This window comes from Microcebus murinus, chromosome 24 (assembly GCF_040939455.1).
Source record: "Microcebus murinus isolate Inina chromosome 24, M.murinus_Inina_mat1.0, whole genome shotgun sequence".
Classification (NCBI taxonomy): domain Eukaryota; kingdom Metazoa; phylum Chordata; class Mammalia; order Primates; family Cheirogaleidae; genus Microcebus; species Microcebus murinus.
This window is the reverse complement of record NC_134127.1, coordinates 26,213,720-26,233,257: the sequence shown is the minus strand read 5'-3', so window position 1 is coordinate 26,233,257 and position 19,538 is coordinate 26,213,720. Positions and strand designations below refer to the sequence as shown.

General features: G+C 43.9%; 3 protein-coding genes and 1 long non-coding RNA gene across 4 annotated transcripts; 1 reads left to right on the top strand and 3 right to left on the bottom strand.

Moving 5' to 3' along the window:
- Nucleotides 1-685: 685 nt before the first annotated feature.
- LOC105869236 (beta-defensin 104A-like) lies at nt 686-8,243 on the bottom strand. The gene is made up of 3 exons (XM_020282798.2): nt 8,186-8,243; nt 4,285-4,431; nt 686-738 (listed from the first exon to the last, which is right to left on the bottom strand). The coding sequence occupies exons 1-3, from the start codon at nt 8,241-8,243 to the stop codon at nt 686-688; spliced, it is 258 nt and encodes an 85-aa protein (XP_020138387.2).
- Nucleotides 8,244-8,490: 247 nt separating this feature from the next.
- On the bottom strand, nt 8,491-19,241 carry LOC142864088 (uncharacterized). Its single transcript, XR_012914681.1, has 2 exons — nt 19,168-19,241; nt 8,491-8,694 (listed from the first exon to the last, which is right to left on the bottom strand). It is a non-coding gene; the product is annotated as an uncharacterized LOC142864088 (long non-coding RNA).
- Nucleotides 10,452-12,949, bottom strand: LOC109729817 (beta-defensin 106A-like). The gene is made up of 2 exons (XM_020282799.2): nt 12,901-12,949; nt 10,452-10,606 (listed from the first exon to the last, which is right to left on the bottom strand). Exons 1-2 carry the CDS (start codon nt 12,947-12,949, stop codon nt 10,452-10,454), a joined length of 204 nt encoding a protein of 67 aa, XP_020138388.2.
- Nucleotides 14,104-16,022, top strand: LOC109729818 (beta-defensin 105-like). Its single transcript, XM_020282800.1, has 3 exons — nt 14,104-14,173; nt 14,540-14,581; nt 15,895-16,022. Exons 1-3 carry the CDS (start codon nt 14,104-14,106, stop codon nt 16,020-16,022), a joined length of 240 nt encoding a protein of 79 aa, XP_020138389.1.
- Nucleotides 19,242-19,538: the final 297 nt, after the last annotated feature.

Sequence of the window (19,538 nt, the reverse complement as noted above, 5' to 3'; positions counted from 1 at the left end):
ATTGAATTTGGATTCTCCTATTGTGTTATCAAATGACCCAGTGAAACTTTCTCCGGATGAGGCTCACAGAACAGTGAAGCAAAGATTCCTACGTAGATTGTCTTATTCTTGAATTTTAGGTTGTAATATGCTCACAAATCTGCCAGGACTGCTAGGACCTCCTTTACATAGGCCCAGATGCCTCTCCAGGGCAAATAACTTGCTATGTGGAAAAGATAGACAGAGATATTCAAGCCCTTTTTGGAAAAGAAGTGGGGAAGCATTGCAAGACACGAGAGAAAACTGCTTTTGGATAGTAGTAAAGGGATTGGCTTAGAGAACTTCGAAAAAACATTATTCAATGTTTTTTTTTTTTTCATGCAAGGAATCACGAAATGAATTCTGTCTTCAGAAGGCAAGTGGATCTGTAATGACTTCAGCCATCCTAAGAATGCCCTGAAGAAGGTATGGAAAAGAACACCGGAAATCTTCTTACATAGGTTCTGAGGAATAAATACCTTATTTTGGCAATAAAACTCTTAAAACCTACATTGTTATAATTTTAAATAAAATCTGTAGAGGCTGTTAGTTCTGATGAAATAATCATAAAATTTTAGAACTGAGAAATGTCTTAGAAACCCAACCTCTGTTTGAAGAAGAAGAAACCAAGGATGGGTGAAAAAGCGACGTGTGCGGACACGCGAGTTCAAGACTGAAGGTCTGGCCTCCGCTGTGCGAGCACTAAGATGCCAGCACGGGCTGCAGGGAAATAAAGAGACACTCAGAGTGAAAGGGAGAGGAAGAAAATTCCTTTGGAAAAGAGTGGGAACTCTTAGTGGTCATAGACATAAGAAGAAATATTATTTTTCACAGGAATGGTATGTTTTCTCCCTGCTACTTTTAGTCTTGTTGCTTAATTTCTCGTAACTGAAAAGCATTTCAACTCCTTCCCAGTCTTCCCAAGTTGATTATTTTTTCTCTTGGATTCAGCCATGAAAGTAGCTCCACTGCCTCCCAAGGTCTGCTGCTCCTGAGTCCACATCCGTCTTTGACTTTGTCACATTGGGAGGACTCAGGAGTCTCGCCCTGTCACCTGGGCTAGAGTGCAGTGGCATTGTCATAGCTCACTGCAACCTCAAATTCTTGGGCTCAAGTGATCCTCCTGCCTCGGCCTCTCCAGTAGCTGGGACTACAGGCACACACCACCATGCCCAGCTAATTTTTCTATTTTTAGTAGAGATGGGGTCTCGCTCTTGCTCAAGTTGGTCTCAAACTCCTGAGCTCAAACAACCCTCCCACTCTAGCCTCCCAGAGTGCTAGAATTACAGGTGTGAGCCACCGCACCCAGCCTCTTACCTTCTTTTTCCTAGAGGGGCATCTGTGCGGATGTAGATGAGTACTAGCAGTCCTTGTGGATTTGTTAACATATTACAGCCTAAAATTTAAGAAGAAGGAAATTCACGTAGGAATCTCTGCTTTACTCTTCTGTGAGTCTCCTCCAGGGTAACTTTCTTCGGGTCACTAGAAATGTGGTAGAAGAGTTCGAGGCTGATTCTATAGCAACATCTGAGTCCAGACTTGGCTGACACATGGTTTCCCTTCTCACATTCATGCTTTCTGGTATTTAATGGGGTGTCACTTGGGAGGCAAGAATGTGTTGAAAATCTCTCCCCCTACACATTTGCACTTTCCAGTAAGGACCTAGGTGGTGGATCTGCTCACCCAGATATTTGCTTGGTCAATTTCAAATTTCTCTATGTCTCTTGTCTCTGTCTACCTCTGTCTCTGTCTCTCTCAAGTTCACATATTACAAAATGCATAAATATAAAATTAAAAACGTCCAAATGATCCTTCTTCCTGTTGATTTTAATTAGGCTAATTTCAAAGGGTTAGTGATCTCCCACTGGGAACTGCAGCCTTCAGATCTGTAGCCATCCTTTGGAGAAACAAGCTAAGTAGCAATGTTATTGAATTTCTGATTGTGTATCAATTGTGCATAAACTGTCAATGCCAAAAGCATTAACTATTAATGTTTCCTGCCAATTCTGGAAACAATAAAATAGAAAATATAAGTTTGTTCTCATACTATTAAGCCACAATATTAAAATAGTCTAACTTTGTAATTCCCTTTACTGCTGAGGATAGCAGTTCATGAATACGACTGTGAATTGTAGCTGGGGAAGTACTGTTTTAGCATCCAGCCCCTTTAGAAAGTGAAAGGATGGAACATAAGGTCAGCAAACAAAACTCAGGGCTCTTCCACAAAAGCCAGGCTACAAGGCCATCCCAATTCTACCTGACAGTGAGGTAGTTTTTCTTTCTGCACGTTGTCACCCCTGCAGCCGCTGGTGGTGCTGATTAGAGCCTGGAGGAACCCTGGATCCGCTCTTTGTTACATTGGGAAGTACAAGACGGCCTCTCTCTAGGCAATGCACCAAATTGGAATTTAAAAAAGAGATAAAAATAATTTTAATGTGGGGCTAGAAGTTGAGTCTGTGCTTGTGAGTATTGTTGAGTAAAGTGGCCGTGTTGCAGAAGGGAAAATCAAGGCACCAGTCAGTTGAGTAACCTTCCCAAGGCTACCGACTATGGGACTCCAGGCTCCTGGCATCTGATCGCACTGTGCTGGGCTGTGCGGGCTCTGGTTGGCATCTGACCATGGGGTTGCCTAAGATCCTGGACCATGTTAAGAAGGTCCCTGGTCCCTCTGAGCCTAAAAGGCCAGGATGATGCAGTTACTCTGTATCATTCAAGAGCTTCTTGCGAGGACCCAAAGAAAGTATGCACTGACAGGACTTTGTAAAAGACAAAGAATAATGAAGGCACCAACAGAGTATAAGAAACAACAAAGCAAGTGCTGTGTAGCCCTATAGCACATTCTGTGTTCTGCATTTGGAGTGCTGCATCTTCAGGGGCTGTTTAACAGCTTCCTCCCCTCCCTGTGGTTGCCGTGGTGAGATCTAGAGGCTCACCCAGGAGTGCATTCCATTTTGGGTGTGGTATTTTAGAGTTGGGATAGCAAGTAGACGACACCACCTACGCAACAGACCTTGGAGGCAAACAACCAACTGCAGTGTGTGGACCTTTTAGGGCTCCGATTCTAGGAAAGCAACTCCTAAAAGAGTCACTTGTGAAATAATCAAGATCATCTGAACACTGATTGGCTATCACATTATATTAAGGATCTAGCATTGACTTTTTTCCAGAGACGAGAGTGGTACCGTGGTGATATTTTTAAAACCAGTCCTTTTCTCTGAGTTACACATTCCAAAGTACTCTCAGATGGACATCTTTGAAATGAGTGGTTATTCTTTGAAATAAGCTAGGAGGAAGGAGATTTTCAAGGGAAGGAACAAGATTAACGACATGTGGAATTCGGGTGGGGGCTGCCAACAGGTTTGTGACGCTGTTGTTAGCACAAAGGGCACAGTCTGAAGGTGAGGGTGCTGCTGCACCACGCCCGGCAGCTCCTATGGGGCATTGCAGGTGGCCTTTCTTGCTTATTTTATAGCTGCTGACATTCATTGGCTACATCCTCATTTATCACCCGGGCCACTTTTGTAGAGAGAAGCTTTTCCTCATAAACCATTTGGTGACCCTGAAATATGATGTGGCCAGGACAGGCAGGTCAAATGTTTCCTTACTCCCTTCTTTCGCGGTTTCTAGGATAAGGTGCCTGGATGGAGCCTGCTTGGCCGGGCGTTGCTCTCTCCTGCCCTCTGCTGGACGGGATGCCACACAGACACCCACATGGTCAACCCCTTAAGTCATGGTTGGGGGGAGCGGGTCCCCAACAACCTTGTCATCCCACCTCATCTCTTTTGTTTTTCTCCTCTGAGGTCTACGTTTTGAAATATAGGCCTTGTATTCCAAACAAGGCACGCTTAACATCGATTTATTTTCCATTTTAATTAACAAAAGACATACGTAACTGTGGAGCAGAACTTCCGAGCAGAAAAGAAAACCAGTATTATTAAGATAAATTGATATAATGCAAGCCCAAACAAATGACGTTTTACTTAGGTTTATTGCTGATGAGATATACATAATTTTTTTGTTCTGTTTTTAAGGTGTCAGAAATCACGCCTAAGCTGTGTGGCTGTCTTTCCCCATCTGCAACCCCAGGAGGCTGAGAGCTCTGCTCTGCCATGACCCCTACATTGCTCTGCGTTGAGTGGAAGCTCTGCAGGCCTCATTCAGTGACTGGATTCTTGGTTGCACGGGGCACGCCCTTGTCGTAAGGCCTCAGGAAGTGAAGGCACAGAGGTCTTGCCTTGAGCACAACTGCATTTCAGTGTATCATACGCTTCAGTAAGCTGTCACTCCACTTTTTCAAACAGCACGCAGAGGTGTTGGGACACCTTCCAATTCTGTATTCCTGGCTTTGGCATTCCCTCCGGCAGCGAGCAGTACCATAGCCGCATACTCTGTCCACTTCAAATTCACTTCTCACTAGACGACAGGGTAAGTCACCATGGTTAATTGAACCCCAGCACTGAAAGGCCAGACTGGCAGCGGGTTTCTTCAAGGAAGAGGTGGAGAACGCTGGAGCAGGGTGGCCCAGCTCTTCCCAATGCCCTGACTCTCCCACGCTTTCTCACCTGCCCGACTTGGCCCTCTGGTTCCCAACCAGGATGGCTTTCTTTCTTGAACATAAAAATCAGTCCATGTCACATATCTTTTTAAAAATCCCTACAACAGTGTGCCATAACTTTTTGATGAAATCTAAACAAGCCCACTACCAGGTCCCCAGAGCTATCTTGATCTGATTGGGGCCACCTCTTCCAACTCTTGGTGCTCCACTGTGCCCCTCCCCCCAGCACCTGCCGTGACACCCCTGCTGGCTGGCCCTCTGCTATTCCAGCACCTTCCCTCACACTGTCCCCTCTGCCTGGATGCTCCTTGAATCTTCATCTCTCAACCTTCAGGTCACAACGCTGGGGACACCACTCCCTGTTCTCTCCCTGTCGTTAAATGCCCCACACGATTTTTCTCCCTGTGCATGTTTTATTCTTTCATATTATCTATCCCACGTTGCAGTCACATATCTTTTTTTCATTATTTGCTCTTCTGATTTAAACGTAAGCTCCCAGAGCGTGAGGAGCATGTCTGCACCGCTCACTAGCATGTGCCCAGCATGAAGCACGTAACACGTGCTCAGGAAGAGCCTGCTGAGTAAATGGCTGGATAGACTAGACTAGAAAAATCCAGAAGAGACTACAACAGGCCCGAGTAGAGTAGAGGAAACTGGAACAGACCAGCATCCCGACCGTGCGGCCCCTGCCCCGGAGAAGTTTGGGGGGAGATGTAGATTTAGTTACAAGGTCTCAGGAGGTGCTCACTGAGGCTGAAAGCAGATTTTTAAAACTTGTTACCGGACGCGCCAAACTGGTAGCATCTTACAGCAACCCCAGGAGAGCCCAGAAGTGCGGCTGCTGCTGGAGGTGGAGTAGCAGACAGACTACCAGAGCCTTGCCACGTAGGACTGGCCTGAGGCTCTCTTGCAAACTCAGCAGGACCCAGGTTGGGGGAGGGTGCCAGGAGGATGCTGGGGAGTAGAAAGTCTGCTGTGCAGAGGTGGGGGCTCCTCCTTATTGCACCTGAGTCCCTCTCCCCTCCCAGCCACTGTCTGTTCATTTTCCACAGAGCAGAGGTGCAGGAGAACTCAACAGGGCTGATTATCCTTGCACCAGGGTTTTGTGTCTTTCCTAGTAAATAACATCCTCCTATTTCCAAAGCTAAGGCGTCAGGGCAGTTGGATCGGGGCGCAAGTGGGGACCAAGAAGCGGTTTGACCGAATCACCTGCTTGACATGGTGCTAAAGAGTCCCACGGTTAGGATGGCCCCTGGGGGGTGGGGAGAAGAGCCTGTTTTGCTGTAACCTCTGCCGCTGTGGTCGGAGTAGAAGGCAATGAAGAAAGGAGTGAGACGAGCTGCAGTATTTATTAGGCTGAGGCTAGGTAGTACATAGATGACTTCTGATGTGTTTGGAGCCAACTACTTTACAGCCTGGAGTTAGAGGAGCAGCAGGAAGCCACTGTGTGTACTCAGGGAATGTGCAGCTTAGAGTTAGTGGAGAAGCAGAATAGACTAGAAAGACAATCCAATCTTTACAGTGCCAGAGCATCAGCTCCAGCAGATGATCATTAGCCACCTATTTAGAGGTGGGAATTAAGTCCCAGAGAAGGAAAGTGACTAACCTGAGGTCACACAGCAACTTACGTGTCGGAGCTGGTCTTATAGTCTGAGGAATCACAATATGAAAGGGAGAATGTAATCTATTAACCAAGCAATAAATAGATTCTAAGCAGTAGATAGAATATTTATTGGTAGATCCAATCACATTGGGTCTCTTTCTTGAATAAGCGATTGCCCTCCTCTGCACCCATTCCCAGTCCTTGTGGGCGTTTAAGGGGTTGATGGTTGTTGAGAGCCAAAGTCACCCAAAGCAGGAGCAGCAGGAGATGCAGGTGGGAAGTGCTCCCTCCTTCACCCTCACTCGCCTCTGCCTGCTACTTTCTCCCAGACCTGTGGTCCCTCCACCCCTGCCCTGGGCCTCACAGCAGGAGGTGAGTATCAGGTGAGTGAGTGAAGCTTCATCTGTATTTACAGCTGCTCCTCATTGCTCACATCACCATCAGATCAGGGCGGGCATTAGATTCTCACAGGAGCGCAAATCCTATTGTAAACTGCACATGGAGAGATCTAGGTTGTGGCTCCTTATGACGATCTAATGCCTGGTGCTCTGGGGTGGAGCTGAGGCGGTGATGCTAGTGCTGGGGAGCAGCTGCAAACACAGATGATCATCAGCAGAGAGGTTTCACTGCACAATAAATACAAATTGCTTCAATCATCCTGAAACCATCCTCCCCACCCCAGTCCGTGGAACAATTGTCTTCCATGAAACCGGTCCCCAGTGCCAAAAGGTTGGGGACCTCTGCCCCAGATCATCTTCCTGCCAAGGCCTTTCCTTAGACCATGCTGCAGAGGCCAGTCTCACCTACCCCCAGCAGCACATCGCAGTGGCAGCTCCCATCTCTGCACATCACTTCCTGGCCCTGCGGAGGCACCTGACTCAGGCTTTCTATCTTGACAGGTTCTTTGTCTTGTGATCATAGGTTGAGGGAAACCTGTCTTTTGATAAGTAGATTACTGTCATATTTTGACAAACCTGGAACATGCTGATAACAGAATGTTATAGAAGCGTCCATGAGAAATGACCCAGGAAGACAGGACAAGGAAGGAGTAAACTAAACACATGCCCTCTGAGAAAAATGATTAACCCATGTGAGTCACTGCTGAGATCCAGTTGGGAAGAGGGGAAGGAAGCATGCTGGGCTTCTGGGCTTCTTCAGAGCCTTGGAAAACCCAGGGGGCAGCTTGGGAGGGAGGATCACATGGGTTCTATGAATCATAACAATTGGTTCAGTCCCAGCACAGCTGGATGTGTTGAGCAACTTTGAGAAAATTACTTCCATTCACTGTACTATTGGCTCAGCTTTTGAAAGGAGGGACTTAGGTTAGATGATCTCTAATATCCATTCCATATCTCATATTATAAAACTGTATGCTTCTTGGCACACAGATTAACACAGGAGTCAGAAGATTGCTGACATCTCAGTCTGACTTCAAAATTTCCTTAGCAGACTCCAAAGACACCTGCTATTTATGTGTGTTATTAATAAATTATGTTTTTGCCTCCTAAATTCACTGCATTCCTCTTGATCCTAATTTTCTGACCTGATATGAAAAGTTGTAAAATTTAGAAGGAAGGGTAGGTCCTCTTTCTGTGCAGAGCAAAGCTGTTCAGAAGGAGACAGATGGGAGAAGCCATCTCATTCCACAATGAGGAATACCTGCAGCTGCCCTGCAGTGGAGTAAGTATGGCTGGTGAGTCCTCATCGCTAAGGAATCCAAGAAGAACTACTACCATGGGCATCTTGGGGTCAGTGACATCTGAGAACCCTGTCTCCTGCTTTTGTTTTCCTCCCTAGAGCTGTAAGCCTCACAGCTGGGAGGTGTGTCTCAGTGAGGACTGCCACTCGCTGCAGTTTACTAATGCACCCAATGAAGACAAAGCGATAAAGGCTGGGATTGAAGAAGGTTGCTGAATCCTTCAGGATTCTTTTTTCTAAATCAAGTTTTTCTCCCCACCTCTCATCCTCTGCCACTGCGTATATATTTCCAGCTGAGAGCCTCTTTTTACCTGGAGGATCTTGGGAGAGCAGAAGAGATATGGCTAAGAGCAGCACAGGGATCCTCATGGCGGGAGGGCTGCTGGAGTGAGCAGGGGCAGGTAGGAGGGAATCACCCCCGGGCAGGACAGGGCAGCTGTTTTTATGGGCAGGGCTGCTTCTGATTACTGAAGCTTATCAAGGGCGCTGGCATTGCCCATGAGCACCAAGACTCAGTGTGAGGGGGCGGTGTTGGGGCTTTAGAAATGTGGGCTTGGCAGAACTCAGGACAGGGAGAGTGAGTATCGTATGGGAAGTCTGAGTCCCATCATTTGCCTCCCCATCTGAAACAAGAATTGTATTAGATGATCTCCGAGATACCCTTCGGCCTCAACATTCTGTGATTCTGGTGAAAGGACTTTCCATTCTGTTTCAGTTGAACTGGTATGAAATCGCTCCAGGTGGGTGTCAGTCGGGAACTTCTTGTCGAAAACATCGGTGTAGGTAAGTGGGGCTAACGTCCATCCCTTCCAAGTAGCCTCTGGAATAAACATACAGGAATAAATAAATACACAGTGTCAAAGAGAAGCATGGTGTGGGACATGAGGAGGTCATGAATGCATGAGGGGTCTCAGCACACTTCTGGAACAGGAAGGGTGTGTGGTGAGAATGACAATAAGTGACAATAGGGAATACTTTATGGTGGGCATCATCAGTCATCAAAGGGGGCGAAGTCTGGCTACAGAACAGCAGACTGGCTTGGAGCTCAGAACAAAAAGGGGGACAAGAGTGAGAAGAGAGAAGTTAAAAGGGGAGGGAGGACTTATTGAAATGCTTATTTCTAACAATGGCACCAAATCACCTGTGACCTTACTCTTTACCCTTCCAGAGAGCATATATGCCTTTGGATATAATCCCCCCTGCACCCCAGGCAAAACAGACAGGGTATAGGCTCCCAGGAATTGCCCTTAGGGAAAACACCAGATAATTTATTTTAATGAAAATTCATGAGGTATGTTAGAGAAGATGAAAATGTCCAGTTTTGGAAGTTGACATTCTAGGATAAGCTCTCCTCATTCTGAAACACAGATTAGACAAAGCCTGGGAAACAACATTTTGTTCATACATCCTAAGCAAAACCAAGCAGAGCTCACACTTATGGGAGAACAAGACAGAGAACCGATTCTCCTCACACAGTAACAGGATAGAAAATCAGAGATCACCACATGTACCAGTTTAGATTCCCCAAGAAGCAGATATCAACAAGAACGAGAAAGAAAATGAATTTATTGGGGAATGTCTAAGAAGGACAGAAAAGAATCATGCTGACTGGAAAAAAAGCCAATCCCAAAAGGTTATATACTGTATAATTCCACTTATATGACATTCCTAGAAGGACAAAGCTGTAGAAATAGAGAACAAATTAGTTGTCCCAGGGTAGAGAAGGAGGTGGAGGTGGGGGGAAGAGGGTGTGGCTCTAAAAGGATAACATGAAGAGTCCCTGTGATAGGGAAATGCTCTGTGTCAATGTCAATATCCTGGTTGTGATTTGCACTATAATTTTGCAAGATGTTACTATTGAGAAAAATTTAGTAAAAGATCTGGGAATCTGTATGTATTATTTTTTTGCCACTGCCTGGGCATCAACAATTATCTCAAAACAGAAAGTGTAATTAAGAAGTATGTTGTTAAAGGGTTATTGATTCTAATGGGATTTAGTACCTTGATCTCCAGGAATTAAGGTGGAGGTAAGGCAAGGTTTCCATCCCAGGAGGGATCTACACTGAATCTTAAGCATTAGGAACATGACAGGAAATTCTTACTTAAACTAGATAATTGTCTTAGTTCATTCATGCTGCTATAACAAAATACCTTACTTACACTGGGTAATTTATAAACAATAAAAATTCACTGCTCACAGTTCTTGTGGCTGGAAGGTTCATCCTTCTTCCTTATATCCTTCCTTCCTTCTTTCTTCTTCTTTTTCTCTCATCTCAATGGGTTGGTTATGGCCAACTGCCTGTGTGCAAGCTAGAGGTCTGTTGACTTATATTCCCATTTTAAGAAAAATATTGGATGACTTTGGAACAATTTCTTTACTCCAAAATTATACAAAATAAGCCAGGGTGGAGGGACTATAAAGATTAGGTACTCATATTCTCTCTTCCAAATGAAGCATTTGACAAACTGAACAAAGACAGCCATTTATTTTTATTGAAGTGTCTGCTTATAACAGAGGCTGGTTTAAAAAGAAGAAGCTAGGTCACTGATGCTTCTCCAGGAAGCTTGTCTTCAAAATTAGTCATCTTCCCTATGATTCCCACATGGCTGGAGAATCATGCAGCATCTCAGGGTCTTCTGGCAGAGAGCAACAAATTCTTGATTTTTCTCACAAGAATGCCTGCATCTCCCACCAAGCTTCTGGCATTTGTCATCAAAAAATGCATTCTTGGCTACACAAGGGAAGGAGCCACCTGGATTAATCCTCTTTTCATACATGTCTAGATACCAGTGATGTAATGAGTTGGTGAAGATTTCTTTACAAGCTCTCACAGTGCCATACCCTGCAGTTAGATGAGATGGCTGGGGAAATATTTCCTATTGGATATTTATGTCCCCCCCCCCCCCCCCCCCCGCACAGTGTGAAATGCCAGGAAGAATAGATTTGCTTTCCAGCATTTGAGATTAGGATGTGTGGGGGCTTTGGGAAACAGAAACTATCAAAATCTGTAAAGGTAATTATCAACTTGTTCCTACAAACAACTCCAGAGTCCATGAGTTCCCCAATGGACTCAGAAAGATTGCTACTTGTTGAGAGTAGAGCAAGAGCTGAGATTGGGGTGATGGCTCAAGACTGGATAGATACATAAAAAGAAAAAATATGTTTACTATTGTAGACAGAAAGTAAAGAAGCTGCCTGGAAAGGATTTCTCCTCCATAGTCCATCAAAACACCAGCTGTGGAAAGCAGGTGCTTTGGAGCGGGTAGGATGAGTATGTTGGGAATGGTTCCTTAAGACTTTTCTAGTGTTATTTTGCACAGTTCTGGCCTTAGGACTTTATCAGTAGCAATAATAAGAGCAGTCTACTTCAAATTAAGGACAGACAACATATCTTATCAGAATCAACATTTTAGAGTTGCCTAATTTGAGTGTATGTAATGAAGCTGTCAGATGGACACAGATTGCATTTCATGTCAAAATATAAAGGTACCTAATTCACATCTACGTGAAACTCAACAACCAGATGGATCAGTGCCAGCATATGCACTAATTATTATCCAGGGTCAGCATCTCTGTTCATAAGTATAAATACCCCACTATTTTGAAGCTCAGTGAACCCTGCCTACCACTGCAGGGGTCTATGTTGTTTCTGCCATTCTGTCAATAATACCGTGAGGCTGTCTCGGGCCAGAGTTGCAGGACCTCACTCTGACAAGAGTCCTTGTATTGGATCCAATTCACAGTGATAACCCAGGCTGACTCAGGAAGTAAAAAGAGTGTTGGTGCCCATGAGCTTCCAATGGATCATCACAGATGCCCATGTGGATACTGTGTGTGTGTGTGTGTGTGTGTGTGTGTGTGTGTATGGTGCATGAATACATTGGTTTTATTTAAATATATTAAATAATTTTATAGTAAATAAATTTGTATTGTGTTGACTCATAATGAGTGATCTGAAAAGGATACTTCTGGTCAGTTTCCGATGTATAAGTCAACACCAGTGGGGTGGATGTAGCAGGGTTCACTGTGGGTCCTAGAGCCTCGTATCCTCACACAGAGTCTACTCACATGGGCTTGTCACAAAACAGCTGGTGTGAAATTTCTGGGCATTATTCCTGGGGATAATGTATCACTAGCATCTGGCACAAATTTGGACTTATCATGGGTTCTGAGAGACCCTTTCTTCAGCTCTCTGGATCTTTGGGTGAGTATAGTCTTATACCTTAACTGGAGCGACTGGAGTTTCCCAGGAACAAGAGAGCTCTGACATGGGGAGGGCATGATAAATGCCTCTCACTGGGACAGAGTAGAGCTGAACTCTGCTCCTGGCTTCACCCTTTTTTGTCTGCATGACTCTGAGAAGCTGTTTAGCCCATTTGAGGTGCAATTTCTGCATCTGCAAAATACATGTAAAATGGATGGTCCCAAACAAAAAAGAGGCCCTGAATACAGTGCAACTGAAGGTAGGAAAGAGTTTTCCTTAAAGGCACTGGCTTTGGAGCATTAAAGGCATTTTATGTGAAATTTTTATCATAGCACTCAGCTTTATGGTATGTATCCAAGGAATGTCAGCCTAGGTCATGCTGTGTCGTCTGCTGCTCAACGAGGTGAATGCATCGGTGTCTCTAAGCTCCATTCCTTCTCCCTCCCATTCTTTCCTTTCTTTGTCTCTCTTCCTTGTTTCTCTTAATCTTTACCATAACCATATCTTAAAAGGTCCATAGACTCTTTGCTTTTAATTTTTTTTCCCAATCTTTTTTGGCGGCACCAAGAGTTGTTTTTCCTTCCTTTATTTCTTCAAACCTGTGACAGCCCCTCCCAGAAAATAATAGCAAATGCAAGGGATTTATGGAAGAGGCGTTAGGGTGGAAGTCTCCTCCTGCAGCAAATGGTCCCCCCGCAGGGCCACTGGACCAAAGGTGCCCTTGCATGCCAGGGCTGGTCATGCCTGGACGCTCCCTGAGGTCGACCTTCCCTCTGGGACACCACCTCTGTCCACCTTCCCTGTCAAGATACTCATATTACCTGGGGCCACAAAGAGGAGAACAGCAGAGAGAACGATGAATGTCCTCATGACTGGAGGGTCTTGAGAGAGCAGCACAGTGTCCATGAGAAAAGGGCCATGAACACCCACATTTATACGCTTCTCCAGAACAAATAACATTTTGATCGCTGAGGCTTGTCAGGGATAAGAATCTTTCCATGCTCTGCTGAGTAGAGCCCACAAACCTCAGTGGGTGTCACTCCATCCACAGTGTACTGTCTTTCTGATTTTGGAAAGTTCCCAGGAAGGAACATGGAGATGACAGTTTGGATTTCCAATCCTGACCGTGCTCCTTAGTATCAGTTAATCTTCTGAAATACCCTGGGAAGCACATACCATTATTATATCTTTATTTTAAGGATTAGGAAACTGAAGTTCAATAAATCAAGTAATCTATCAAAGGGTCAGACATTGCTAAGTCTATCTTTCTGACTTCATAGTCTTAAGGTTTTCTAATTATTCCATTTTGCATTCTAGAAATGAAGAACAGAAATATAGGCAGCTTATTTGGGGGGCAGTGATGTAAATATGATTTTTGATACCCATGTTCTTAATGAATTAAAAAGACATGGCAATCACGGCTTTATTCTCTGAAGTGACGTTGTCACAGGCAGAGGGATTCAGAGCTAATTTGTAAAATGACTTCTCCCTCTCCCTTTCTCCCTGTGGTATTTCTGAACAACAAAAATGAAGGCTGGGAAAAGAAGAATCCACATTTATTGAACTTTTAAGGGTACCAGACCCCCTAAGCATGCTACATGTACAAAACACTTTTGCATCCTAATCATACTGGATAGATCTTTACAACAACCTTGAAGGGCCACAGAATTTGTGAGTTTTTTCTTATTTTCATCCAGAAAATGGAAGCTGGAAGAGATGGAATCATTAGCTCCTCGTCCCTGGGTGACTACAGCAGCCCCATGAATAACCCCTGGTCTCCTGACTCCCAGGCTGGTGTTCTCACGACACCAGTTAAACTCCTCCGAATATAAGGCTTCATGGGCGTCCAAGGCCATTATCCATGATATCAGCCCTTGATCCTGAGAAATGGTGCATATAATTATGCTTCCTTTGTTGATTCACTTCACTGACCAAGAGCATACCCCATTACTTTTAAATATAAATGAGCCTCTTGTCTTCTCAAAGAAATCCCAAACCTCTGTTCTAAAGAGTCTTCCTTAAAGATGGCTCTGAGCAGGAAGATGCTTTATTTTGTTTTTGCTTTGTTCTTCACTTTGGCTCAATTACCATCAGGTAAATGCAAATGGATGGGATTTTGATGGGGCGGATCATAAAGCTTGAAGAATCTTCTAGGTACCACCCTGAAAGTGAGAGTAAAGGTCCACTTTCCATGCTGCCTCTCATGGGGATTTCTTGGAGCCACCATGGCATTTTCTAAGAGCAAACTGTGTATGATACTTTACCTTTTGTTTTTGTTAATTTGGTATTGCTGGTGCCAGGAGTGCTGGCTTGTGACACAGAATAGAATAAAGTTCACAACTCTGTGATCTCCTGTTTCTTGACATCCTATGTCACATGTGGAGTTGGGAATATTGTTTTATAGGGTGTTTTATCCTGTGTTGATTTTAACTTTCAAAATGTGTGTTGTTTTGAATTTAGGGTGCCAGGCAGGAATGGATTACCCCCAGTTGTTTCCAGGAGGTAAGTTAAATCCCTTGCATATAATTTTTCCTTTCTTTTAGGAGCTTTGGCCCTGTTAGCTATTGTTGACTTCCAGAGAGTAAGAGAGGATAGAGACAGTTGTGCAAATAGAATTGTCTGGAGATCTCAGTCCACTAACTCTATTTTCTATTTTTCCTCTTGTCCCCAGTATCATATTTATATTTTTCCATTTTGCAGAGAAATATCTTTATTACTGGATGGCAATTTGGCCATAGAAATTTGTACCCACTGACTCTTCCCATTAGCTCACGATGCTAACTAACCCAAGGTCATAGATTTAATCTTTTAGCAGCCAATTAGCACTGCTCTGAGAACCTGCCTGCCCATCTATTTCACAAGCTTATCTCCTAAATCTAGTAAAAGTCAATGCATGCTCTTGGTTGAAGAAGGCTCCAATAAAAGAGTGGCTCAGTGGAACCTCATCATGATCACAGAAGAACTATTCATAAGGAATAGCCCACAGATTTTTTTTTTGTGAAGTCATATTTCACAGGAAGAAAGCACATTGTAAACTGAAAGAAAAATTGTAAAAAAAAATGGAAAGCGTTTAGACAGAATTTCAGAGTAAGAAATATACAGGTTGCTACTAGTCATCGAGTGCCTGTTATGTAACAGACACTCTATTCAACAACTTTACATGGATTGTGTCATTTAATCTCCAAAATGCCCCTATGACGTAGGTACTATGATAACCAAAATATTCTCACATAAATTATTCCATTTGATCACTAAACAGACTAAAAATGTAGTCAGGTGCTTCTAGAATGTGGACTAGACAAATAAGAAAACAGAGTGAGAGTTTACTGAGGACATGCAAAGGCCTGGGAAAGAAGTGTCCAGCCACATAACCATTCTTATTATGTTAATGATGGCTGGATACTTTCTGGGCAGACCTTGTACGAGGCCCAAACAAGAATTAAATCTTAGTCTCTTAACTCCATTGTCAAAGATCTTTCTAAAACCACAAGGTATCCCTCCCATTTTCATGTAGCAAACTTCACAGGGGTATCAGGTGTGTATTTTTATAGTTCTGTGATCTATATGTCATGCTTTCTGCCCGTGGCTTACTTTTGCTCCATGCAAGATTATAAGCGCTTGGGGAGCAGGAATTCTGATTAGCTCTTCCTTAAGAATTAACCCTCCCCAACTCCATCCTGCAAAAAGCAGAAGCTCTTTGAAAAATCTGGGCTGGTTCTTGAAAACAGTCTTTATAATCATCCATACAAACCCTCCCTTGGTTGGTGGCCTTTGCTACATCAGAAAGCCATGTCAGCAGCTCTTTCTTGGCACAGGGGAGTTTGCTGTTTGCGAGCCATGCAGGCTTGGTCGGGGCAAGTGCAGGAGGATGTGCTTGGAGAATGAGAAGATTAAAGGACGTTGCAAGCTAAACTTTTTCTGCTGCCAAAGGAGGAGCTTTTAATCCAGACCAACAACACTCTTCTGGTCTTAGGAGCAGGACTGGATGTTCGAGGAAGGTCAGAAGAAGTTACGTGGCTTCTCCACGTCACACAGTGAGTGAGTTTCAGGACCTTTCTCATTTCTTTCTGTTTTGTTTCTTTGCTTGCTTTTAAAGATGGTCTTAAAAAAAAGACACAAGAGGATACCTAATAGCTACCCACTTAATCAGATAGCAATACTATATATTTGTGGAGTACCTTATAATTTATAAATTCTTATTTCGTACTTTTCTCATATGACCCAAGGTTACCTCATAAGGTAGCTTTTATTTTTCCTATCTCTATTTAAAGGAATGGAGACCTAGGAGGCTGTTATTTCCTTGGGGCCATAGCTGGGAAGCTGTAAATGATGTGAACACAGCTGTCATATTGTGTATCTATCTGCGTGTATTAATTCTCGCTTAATTAACAGATAAATGGAAGTGGCATCCACATCTATGTTAATGGAGTTATAATTCTGTTGAATATAAGAAACTCTTTTTATTCGTGTCATTTCTTGGTATCCTAATTGACACATTCATCAATTCTAGTACTTAGGGTGTATTTTTAAAACAACTCACATCTACTCAGTTAATGCCTACAACGCCAACTTTGCATTTCTCTTCTTGCCCATGAAAGAAAATGGTTACAGATGCACAGAATGTTCAGCACAGAATGTACATAAATGATCAACTGTATAACTTTTGCCTTATGAAATAAAATTTATAGCTTCACAAATAAAGGTCAAAATTACCAGTCCTATGGCCAATGACTCAAATGTGGTCACTCAGTTTTAACACGTGAGACTGAACAATATTTTGCTTAACATTTGAGCATATCCTTTGTCTCTTTGTGCTCAGACTCATCCTTCATTATTTCCCCACTTTGCTCTGTAAAACAAGAGCGATGCAATTACACTTCCCAGGCTTCCTGACTTCTGGCTGGTTTCAGTCAATGCAAGCGTCTCCCAGGCGAATGGGAGGTTGGAGAAAGGGTGGACTTGGGGAATTTCTCCCCGACTCTCTCTTCTCTCACCCCCACAGGACAGTCCCTGCATCTGTGTCCTCAGCTCTCGCCTGGCTGTCCCACAGCAGCTGTATCCTCTGCCAGCCCACACTTGCCCTTGGTTTCCCCCAAACCATAGCACGGTAGAGGTTCCAGCTGTGGCTATCTTTAGGGCTGCCTCATTGCTCCAGGTTTGCATTTACAGTTTTTCCAACACTCCATGGTCGGCTGTCCATGTCCAGTTCTCTCTATGGACTGACCTGGTGTGAGGACCCTTTCCATGTCTGGACCCTGACTGGTTTAGCTTTTAGGTTCACTCTATGTTCAGATTTATTTACATATTGTATTATCAGCTATCTTTCATCAGCTGTCTTCAATCATGAAACCTGGAGTGTTTCTTTCATTTGCACAGGAATTACCTGAGCGAGGTGGGAAGTGTGATATCTGGGCTTAAGAGCGTACAGCTGAGCAGTCAAGTAGCTTATGGGGAGATGCCCTTCCTTCCAGTTCTCCACAGTGAGGGTGGAGGCTGCTGCCTTTCAGAATATCGTGCAACTAGGATATTCCCCACTCACTGCAAATACCACATTGCTTGATTAAAAAAATTAAAAACCCTTATTGAAGTTTCTTTTATGGAAAGATTCATGCTCATGTCTTGGAGCTGTACATGGTGGTAGATCAGTAGTTGTGCCCTGATGTGACCTTCCTAACGACCTTGTGTAGTATCCAACTTACAGCTGCAGAAGACACCGTGCATGCATGCTTTCCTACTCACAAGTCATCCCTCTCTCTTTCTCTTACTCTTTCCTCTCTTCTGCACTTGGCTCCCCTTAAGGTATTTTCCATCTAATGCCCCCTCTTCCCTGAGACACCCAGTCCTTCCTAAAGAATAATAAAGTCTTGACCCTTACTAATTTCCTGTTATGTGAAAATTCAATTTTTTCACGTGTCCATTGGAGGTGGGTGGTTTCACTGGATCAGTTGATTCCTTGGGAATTTCAAGGGATTTCCGGTCTTAGTTTCTGCTGGAGCTGCAGAGGGGAAGGTCTCTGAATGACTGGTGGGTCAGAAATAAATGGATGGGAAGAAAAGAGGTGTAGTGCATCTTGTTTTCTCATAAAGTACCTCCACCCTACATAACTTTCCTGTTTAGCATGACTATAACCCAGTTGATTTGCAAAATTATAGCTATGGTCTTATAATGCTAACCCTAACCACATGTTACTCCTTCTTGGCTCTGTGTTTCATTTCAAAGCTTCCTCACAATATCTGAAAGGGAATGGCAGTGCTTATACAGCAAGATCTGTCAGTTCTGGCTGAAGCCCCAAAAAGATGCAGGAGAAAACATTATCCTTAATTCCCAAATTCCCAATGGAGGAACCGGATCACAAATGCAGGATTAGCAAAGAAGTTGACCATGAAAAGTATCTTGAGACACTTACCTTCTATGCCTACTTGAAGGTATATTAAAAAGCTATAGAATCCAGGGAGCAAGATTTCTTTACAAACTGTGTTGGTGTACTGTGATTGTGACTTCACTCTGTCTCTCACAGGGAAGCATGAGAAAAACATCACTTTCACACCAAGCATTATAGGATGGGCTTCAGGAAGGCTACTTGGAAATTTCAGCATGGTGATGCATCATGTCTGATGCATCTAGAAAATATCTACAGGCAGAAAGCCGTGGCTGGAGCTGGGCAGGATGGCAGGACAAGAAGTAGTCAGCAGCGGGAGTAGACACAGTGGTATGTTAAGCATGACAAAGGATGTGATTCCCATAGACCAGGTGGATGATACACGAGGTCACTGGGTTGGAATCATCCTAAAGTAAAAACAACAACAACAACAACAACAACAACAACAAAAAACCCAAGGATGTGGTATGTTAGGGCAAAGGGACTCAGCATAAAATGGTTTTAAAGATGTAGCCGTGGGAAGAAGGGAGTTGAGGTAAATTCATAAGAGATCAACTAGAAAGGATATTAACCATTCAGGAAATTGCTAAATGCCATGGCCTGCTCAGGAGCCTTGAGAGAAGACATAAATTTGCCTCCAAAAGAGATTCACCTTAGAATGCTGCTATAGTCATTCCTTTCACTGTATAACAAAGCACCACAGACTTACCTACTTAAAACCACACATATGGTCTCACCAATTCCGCAGCTCAGAAGTCTGTGTGTGATGTGTTTAGAATCTCTGCTCAGGATTCCACAGGACTGAAGTCACAGTATTGACAGGGGCTGCGATCTCATCTGAGGCCAGAGATCCTCTTCCAAACTCACGTGGCCAGGAGCCAACCCGGACAGTGCCAGCAACTACAGACTGCCTAGCATTCTCTGTTCCATGGCTCCTTCCAAAACATGGCAGCCTTCTCCTTTAAGACCAGCAAGATACTCTCTCTCATACTTCAAAACTCCAACTTCTTTTTAACAGCACTAATTGGGAGTGGGGGGGACATTGAAACAGTGCTATTTGAAATTTTTGGTCTACTATTA